The 9,328-nt window shown below is 37.4% G+C and overlaps 1 protein-coding gene across 2 annotated transcripts; it reads right to left on the reverse strand.

Annotated features, from left to right (window-relative positions):
* Nucleotides 1–924: 924 nt before the first annotated feature.
* On the reverse strand, nucleotides 925–5,272 carry ABCG5 (ABC-2 type transporter family protein). Of its 2 annotated transcripts, XM_086244440.1 has the most exons (2): nucleotides 3,293–5,272; nucleotides 925–1,055 (listed from the first exon to the last, which is right to left on the reverse strand). In XM_086244440.1, exons 1-2 carry the CDS (start codon nucleotides 5,182–5,184, stop codon nucleotides 1,052–1,054), a joined length of 1,896 nt encoding a protein of 631 aa, XP_086100566.1. In that variant the 5' UTR covers nucleotides 5,185–5,272; the 3' UTR covers nucleotides 925–1,051. The 2 variants fall into 2 exon arrangements, with proteins under 2 accessions (XP_086100566.1, XP_086100565.1); XM_086244439.1 differs by lacking the exon at nucleotides 925–1,055 and having other exon boundaries at nucleotides 3,176–5,272.
* Nucleotides 5,273–9,328: the final 4,056 nt, after the last annotated feature.

Consider the following 9,328-nt stretch of genomic DNA (forward strand, 5'->3'; position numbering starts at 1 on the left):
GGTTATAGTACAACCCCAAGTAAATTGGTGGTGGTGGTATCTGTATGTGCAGACCCTTTTCTTAGTCTCTAAATTAACTAAACCACTTTTTTTAGTTTAAATTACAAGGTGCCACAATTTAATCAACTAATCAGAATCATTAATTGCATATGGAATTACTGTTCATGTCTGACTTAATATGATGATCACTAATAATTAACATTAGTAAACAGCCATATTAGCAATTGGCACCCCCCCAACTTTAGTGGAAATCATTGGAGGCCTTAGGCCAAAATTGTTGTAGTGATCTATCCTTAGTTACTTGACCTTCAGAAAAATTCGTCCACTTAGAGAAATAATAGTGCCTAATTTTAAACACCCTACTCACCAAAAAAATTTGTCTAAACCCCCACCCATCTATAAACTCTTTCAAAACCCCCTAAAACTTATAATCCTAAATTACCCTTCTGACGCATGCTGACGCGCGCTGACGCATGCTGACGCGCGCTGACGCATGCTGACGTCACTGTAACTGTATTTTGGTGAAACTTTTTTTTTTTTTTTTTTTTTTTTTTTTTTTTTTTTTTGCTAAAACTCAATATTTCACTAAAACTAAAATCAAACACTGAAATTGAATTTCATTACACTAAAAATGAATTTCAAAAATTCAGTTACACTGAAACTGAATTTCAAGAATTTAATTACACTGAAACTGAATTTCAAGAATTCAATTACACTGAAACTGAATTTCAGATACACTAAATTGAAGAATTCAGTTATGAATTCACTTACTGAAACTGAATTAAGTGATAAAACAATTACACCTCGACTAAAATGCAATTACACCTTAATTAAAAAACAATTACACCTTTACTAAAACAATTACACTTCACTAAAACAGTTACACCTTTACTGAATTCCGTTTCACTAAAAAGAACACAGCAACCTTATCCAAAAAAAAACCAACAATACAACAAGTCATTGAGATGAGAGGAGTAGCCAACAATACAACGTCGTCCGATCACCTCACACGCGACGAGTACACGACAGTCGCCATTGCCTCGATCTGTTTCTACCTGCAAATTTGATTCATCATATTTCAGAACCATAATTTCATTCAAAGTTCATTTAAAACTCATGTTTCACGAACTGAAACTGTTTCAAGAACTGAAACTGTTTCACGAACTGAAACTGTTTAATCAATAAATTAAGTAAATTTGTATATACTTATAAATCAATTAAAAAACTCACATTTCTATCCGATTAACATAATTAAGCTAGAACTGAATTTGGGGTGAAACTGAATTTTCAGAAAGTGAAACTAAATTTTCTAGAACTGAAACTGAATTTACACAGTTACACTAATTAAGCTAGAAACTGAAACTGAATTTGTTGAATTCAGTTGCACTTTTTAATCGCCGAGGTACCTGTTTAAGACCAGACAGTTCAACAAATCAAACAGGGTTCATAAAATTAATCGTTCAACGGCCGAGTCGGGCGGTGACCACCACACACGGTGGCTGCCCAGCCCCAATCAACACACAGAAAATTACAGAACTCACCCAAAAATATTCTCGGACCTCGAATTGAGCTTTTAGGGTCGGTTGGATGATCGGTGGGCACCACCGTGTTCGTCGCGAGGAGAGGAAGCTATTGGTGCCAGAGTTAGACCGCGACGCTACCGGAAAATGGAGATCGCCGGCAGAGGCTTCGCTGCTGTTTGGCGTCGTTCCATCGCCGTCGAGGGTCGGTTGGATGATCGGTGGGCACCACCGTGTTCGTCGCGAAGAGAGGAAGCTATTGGTGCCAGAGTTAGACCGCGACGCTACCGGAAAATGGAGATCGCCGGCGGAGGCTTCGCTGCTGTTTGGCGTCGTTCCATCGCCGTCGAGGGTCGGTTGGATGATCGGTGGGCACCACCGTGTTCGTCGCGACGAGAGGAAGCCATCCATGGCGGTCCGGCACCTCGTCGTCGCCGGAACTGGCAGATCTCCGGCGGGGAGCTCGGGTCTGCCTAGACCCGATCCGGTGTCGACGTTCAGTTTCGCGGAGAGTGGAGGGCAGGGAGAGGATGAGGGGGGAGAGGTGAGCGTGATGGGACTGGTATCGCCGGCAACCGTCGCCGGACGGCGGCGCACGCGCCGACGACAACCGCGGGGGAGAGAGAGAGAGAGTGAGAGAGAGAGAGAGAGAGAGAGAGAGAGAGAGAGAAAGCACGCACAGAGAGAGAAATTTCAGAAATGTGGGCTTGATATTTTTTTGGAGGGTTATAATTGGAAAAAAAAGGGTAAAACTGGAAAATTAAAACATGGGGAGTCAAACTTGACTGGGTATTAGTTGACTAGGGGGTTTAGGAAAATATTAAGTGTAAGATTGGGGGTTATAGGAGAGGTAGATTTTGGGTGGAGGTTATGAAAGATTTTATCTCTAACTAGGGGGTTTATAATTATTAACATGAGAAATAAACTTAACAAATCAAAAAAAAAAAAATCCGGGAAATTCTAAGATCTCACACCCACCGAGTAGACAAACCCCAAAGTCTCCATCACAAGCTGTAACAAAATCCACTCAACCAGGTCATATGCGTTACTCATATCGAGTTTAAGAACCATTTTTGGGTACCCGTTGTCCGTTGTTTTATGGTGTGTATACATTCAAACGCCACAACAATGTTATCAAAGATGCATCGCTAGAGACAAAAAAGCACGTTGCAGCAGGGATATGACAAACACGAGAACATCTTCTATTCAGACCAAACTAGTTTTCAGCTTTTAAAAAATCTCGTCATAAAACCCAAATCTTCACACTATACCCTAAATTTTTGCAAATTATTCAAAAATCAGGAACCAAATTGGCCAGCAACAATTTGTATTGCCGATGAATATGGAAAGGAAGCCAAAAATCAAAAGGGGATGTGTTTGCCCGTGCGTATGAGAGAGCAAAATATCAATAATATGATGTTAGAAATATAGAAATTATTGGACAAAAAAAAATATGTAGAAAATATATAACCAAACATAGGGTGTTGGTACAATTTGTTAATTGGAACTTTTGTTTCTTATGAATCTGATATATCTTCTTGAAATGATATCTTGAGTAAATTCCAAGACATGTGAACCATCTTGTTTCACTCTCGTGAAGAGAGAGAGAGAGAGAGAGAGAGAGAGAGAGAGAGAGAGAGAGAGAGAGATTGAGCATATGCATATTCATTCATTCATTCATTAATAATGTAATACTGACTACTGTTTAAAGAAGAGCAGCTTTGAACCCCCTTTGGGAGCATCTACATCTAAGAATGACGTAAGAAATAAACCTGTAAAGCAAGACGAAGCACACCATGACCACCACATTCCTCCACCTACTTTCTTCTCCATACCCTTCATCTCTCAGAACATCTTCACCAGTCACCATACACTTGCCAAAGAAGTACTCCAAGCACTTGCCTGAATTCGAGAACTCATTGATCAGAAACCCTTCAAATGGGTACTTAAACACCGACACATAGTGCATGAAAATCCAGTAACTGGGAATCTCATCCTTTGATATGAAGTAGCCGGAGAAGAGGAAGAAAGACCCCATAACGCCGGCGATGACCGAGTTCCCGACGATGAAATTGGGCACCAGTGCACTGCAACACACAACGACTGAATTTGCAGTGTACAAAATTAGCCAAATTAACAACAAGAAGTACAAGAAGGCCAAGAAGTTGGGGTTGAGTCCAACAAGCCAGTACAAGGGTAGTGTGAATAAGATGGCTAGGATAAGTAGAAAGGGCAAATAGACTAATCCATTGGCAATGGCATAGGATGAGACTCTGTAGCTACCACAACAAGTCTCCTTCATCAGAATCTCCCTCTCTTGCAAAAAGATTGGCAAAGCTTCTGTGGTGCATGATAGCAAGAAAGTTAAAATGAATGCAAATAGACCCACCCTTTCCTCAGCTCCAGTTAAATTGTCTTTGAGGTCATAAAAGATGGAACCCAATACCAGCCCAGAGATCAACATTTGAATTGTTCTGCATGCAAACAATTCCTTGGTTCTGAATATGTTCTTGGAGAACCTATGAGTTAGAATAATTGTCTCTTGCAGTCTTGAATTTGCAAAATCTAGAGGGATCTTTTGATCATCCAGCTGATGTCCCACAATGGCAATTTCATCATTGTCAATGACCTTAGATTGCAACTGAAACAGTTGTTGCAGAGTCAACTTACCACTTTTACTCTCACCTTGATGGTCATCATGAATAACTGCTACTTGCTGCTGCTGCTGCTGCAAAGTTTGTTGTGCTTGTTGTTGTTGTTGAATGGCTTCGATGGAATCGATTGCAAACTCTACAACGTTTACGTGAAGAGGAAGCTCCAGTCCCATGAGTCTCAGATTCACAGCGAGCTGATCCACTGTGCCATGGTGCAGGACAGAGCCGTTAGCCAGCAACAGAATGGAATTGAACAGCTTCACAATTCTGAACCCGGGCTGATGAATACTGAGGATTATGGTCCGCCCTCGGATTTCAGCCATGGTTTTAAGCATGTCGATAATTTGAAGCGCAGAGGTACTGTCCAGTCCGGAGGTGGGTTCATCAAGAATCAGAACTTGAGGCTCATGTATGACGTCCACTCCGATGGAAACTCGCCGCCTTTCACCGCCGGATATCCCACGAACTCTGTCATCTCCGACCCGAGCACCGGCTACATGACTCAGGCCCAGCTCTTGGATTAAGGCCTTCACCCGGGAGCTGAGTTGTGGTTGGGGAATCCTCAACCTCAGCTTGGCACTAAACATTAAGGTTTCTTCCACTGTAAGTAAAGGAAATAGGGTATCCTTTTGGGTCACGTACCCAGAAACCTTCTTGAAATGGGCTTTGTCCACAGGCGTTTGGTTCACAAAAATGGAACCACTTTGGGGTGTGAGTTTCCCAGCTAAAACTTCTAGCAGGGATGACTTTCCAGCTCCACTCGGACCAACAATGGCTAGGATTTCCCATGGCTTTGCTCGGCAGTGCACGTCCTTGAGAACTTGCCCAACTCCAGGAGGAGGAGGAGTAATTTGTTGATGATCTGGTTGTGGATCAACGGCAGAGAATTGCTGATTTTGGTGTGGGGTTTTGGTCATGAAGATGCTCTTAAAAGGGTGATCTGATCTGTTTTGGGTGTGAATCTTGTAGTTGATGCCTACAGCCTCAATCTCACTGCCTTGTTTCTTCATTGAACAACAACAAGCTGCTGCTTAAGAGTTAATGCTTAAGCTGTTTGTCTCTCTGTTTTTTCTTTACTAGCATACAGCCATCTGAAGCTCACTTGTGAACTAAATAAGGGCTGGACTAGTAGTAGTACTGTTTTGTTTTTTTTCGTTTTATATATATATATATATATTAGTTGCTTAATTAATAAAATTATCATCTATTATCAAACCACTAATAAACTTTAGTGTGAAGGACTCTTAACCTAAAAAATTAGTGTAAAGGACAATTTTTAGATTTTTTAGAAATGCATTTGTTGTATTTTTATAAATATAATTTTTTTTTTTTTTACATAAATACATTAATTTTGCAGATGCACTCTTTGTACTTTTACAAATGCACTAAATTAACTCTTATTTAAATTTTAGTCTTGAACTCAATTTATTTGGCTGACTTTCTTTTAAACTAATAATTTTAGAATCCTGCAATATTGGCTTCCGGTGCAAATGGGGATGATTATCCACTCCAGCTGCTATACACAATTCACGTGGACTGGTTGTTGCTAGCTATGGCTATTTTCTGTGTTTTCATTTTTGTCTTGGAAAATTGCATCCTTCACGTGGTTTTGTACGTGGTATGCTACCACTCGTTTTCTCTCTCGTTGTAAAGTTTGTTGGTTTATATACATTCCTGTATATTGATTAAAATAAAATCGATATCTATATAAGGGACAGACTTGTTTTTTTGGCCTTCATCGAACTGTAATACAATTTGTATACTGGCATATATAATTAAATGCATAATGGTGTCTTAACACTTTACAGCCTGGTAACCTAATTATCAAAGCCTTTCTATCTGGATAAAGATTCATGATTTTGTTTTATTTGAAATCCTAATTAAAGAAAAGTAAGACTAAAAAGGCTTACCCAAGGAGTAAAAATTTGGTTCCGAGGAAATTTTCGATGGAAATTTCGACGGAAATTTTCGCGGAAATTTCGATTTCGATAAAATTGGACAAAAATGACGAAAATTGCTATCAAAATATAAAAATTTTGAATGAAACTTGACCATATATTTATTTAACATATTATATACTACATTGATAACAAAACATTGAAAAAATCAAATAATATAGTAGATTTTATGTAATATGTGATGAATATAATGCGCGCTGGAGACAATACTGTTAAAAAAATACCTCACTAATTAATAATTATATAATAAAATTATACGAATAAATCACTAATGTGGTAACGGAAAGTAGCAAACATACTCAAAGAGACTTGGAAATTGTCTTCGATAATTAAATTAAGCCGAATTGGGTTAAAATAAAACCAATCCGATGACAGCAGCGACGATAATAGTTTATCTAAAATTTCAATTTTACAAATTATCGAAATTGGAAAACCAAATAGTAAGGAAATAAAACTTCATGATAAGGGGATAAATTTTTTTTTCATAATTTATGTTTACAACTAAACGAAACACTAAAATGACCAAATCAAACTCCAAATAAAATCTCAAACTTTTTTTTCTTTCCAATTGCCTAAAAACTCCAAATCTCAATCTACCTTAAAAAAAAATTTCTTTTTTTTTTTTTTTTTCCTTTTCCTTTCTTTTCTCTTTTTTTTTCTTTCCTTTTCCTCTTCTTCCCACCATCCCACGTGACTTCCTCTTTTTTTTTTCCTTTCCTTTTCCTCTTCTTCCTCCAGGGGCCTTCGTCTTCTTCCTCCAGGGCCTTCGTCTTCTTCCTGTTCCAATGGGCAGTGGCTTACTCTTTTTCTTTTCTCCAGTTTTTCTTTTCTTCTCCCTTCATAATCTCTCTCTTCCCTCTCCCTCATCCCTTCCTAATCTCTTTCTTCCCTCTCCCTCCCCGGATCTCTTCTCTCCCTCCCTGGATTTCTTCTCCCTCCGACGACGGCGCGGCTCTGCAACTTCGATCTCTTCTCTCCCTCCGGCGACGGTGCTTTCCTCCCCTCTCCCTCCGGTCTCTCCCTCCCCTCTCTCTCTCTCCGGCCTCTACATCAAAAATTTCGCCGAAATTTCGAGAATTTCGGAAAATTTTGGCGAAATTTCGGCAAAATTTTTTGAAATTTTTTGAAATTTATTTGGTATGGTGTTAAAATTTTCATACCCCTTAAAAACGAAATTTTACTCCTTGGGCTTACCATACATGATTGCAAAGAAATAGGTTCTTTTCCACTGCGTATCTTTTATTCATTGATTGTGTGAGAATGTGATCTGTAATGTGTAAGTGCTTATAAGGAGGGTTTTTGATCTCTCCCCCTATTTTTCTTCATTGTATAAAAATAAGTTCCCCACATATGTTAATACTGAAAATATCAGTGGAAGATCCGAACACATTGGGTAAGAGATTGGCATGCAAAGTTCAAGGAATTTGCTCAATGGCGAAAAGAGTTGAGCACATTTAGGTACTTGATGTATACATACATTTTAATAAGATTAATTTCACTTTTAGTTAAAATGTTAAAATGTTAAAATGTCTTTAAATTACAACAATTTATAAATTACATAACCAAAATTATAATAATTAAAAATACATAAATCAAAATAGAACTTAGCTCAAACTATAAGAATCAAAAGTAAACTTTGGCCTTTTAATAATAACTCATTAACTAATAAGATAATGTTTATTATATATATAATTATGTTTTGGAGTTTGGAGTGTAGCAAGATCATGATGAACAATTTTAAGAAGCCTGGTTGATGAAATTCCTGTAAGTGAATATGGTTAATTTTTAAATTTATTTCCTTAAAAAAAAAAAAAAAACAAACATGGTAGATTAAGTGAGTATGGGAGGTTATTTTGGATATATATGTAGGAGTGGGAGTAGGTCTCTAGGCCTAGGAATTGAGTAAAGCATAAACCAGAGGCCTCGTTGGGTCCTCAAATTTGTGGCTGAAATGAACTCATAATAAAGTAATAAACCATATTTTTTACTAATATTTTTACTGGTTTAATAGAAAAAGATGGCGTGGAGTGAATCTTTTATGTGGATGAGAGAGCAAGAGAGATCTTTATCATCAGCAATGCATATGGGGTTAAATTTATTTGTGGCTCTCATCTCACTTATCATCTAAAGGAGATCATTTTTGTCTTTCACTTTTTTAGCTACAGGTTGGTTTTACCTTTTTTGGTTTTCTTGTTATTTATATTATATGGATAGCATTTCTCTACATTTGAGTTTGTCTTGGTTTGTGTTATTTTACGCCATGTATATTAATATATATGTAACACCCGTGAACTCTATTGTGTGGTCAGGTGGGGCCCTTTGTGAACCCACTAGTTGCCAGTAAGCCCCACGGACCCCACCAATGGGATTCATCTACATCCGTTGACTATGAACATCTTAGCCCGTGAACCCCATCTTCTCTGCCTACTGCCTTAAAAATATATTTCCCTTCACTTCTTCTTCTCCGTAAATATTTATAAAGCTTTTTTTTTTTTTTGACGAGACTGAATATTCTATAGTTTCAATTCCATGGCACTGAATTGAATCTTGAGTTAAATATAAAAATGATCCACAAATTTTACATTAATTTTTAATTTAGTCTACTAATTATAAAAAATATTAATTTGATTTATAAATTTTTTAAGTTGTATCAAAGAAGTACAAACGTTAACTTTCATCTGAAAATTAACGGTATTGGTCATATGAAAATGTGATGAACAGACTGAAATGCCTCTGAAAATGTAGTCACTTGTTGTGCACATGATCAGTTTCCGTTAAATTTTAAATGCAAGTTAATGCATGTTTATACTGCTTTGGTACAACTTGAAAAGTTCGTGGACCAAATTAACACATTTTATAGTTAGTAAACCAAATTGAGATTCACTGTAAAATTCATAGATCATTTTTGTATTTTACCATTAAATCTTAATATTATCAACCGTGGCCGTACTTGGGTAGTGATGTTGGAAGGGCCGTAAATTTATCTACTATGTATCCCAATTCGATTCCTCTTTTTCTAAAAAAAATAAAAAATATATATTAGCAACCGTGGATGGAAGATTGATTTTGAACTATTAATAAATTATCACACCCTAACATTGGGTGCATAAATCATCACATTTCGGGAGTTATTTTTGAGATTTTAGGGGCTATGGGTGGAAAATTAATAACGAGAAAATTCATCGTCAAATGATTT

The sequence above is a fragment of the Dryas octopetala genome, chromosome 5, assembly GCF_963921425.1.
Source record: "Dryas octopetala chromosome 5, drDryOcto1.1, whole genome shotgun sequence".
In the NCBI taxonomy this organism is placed as follows: domain Eukaryota; kingdom Viridiplantae; phylum Streptophyta; class Magnoliopsida; order Rosales; family Rosaceae; genus Dryas; species Dryas octopetala.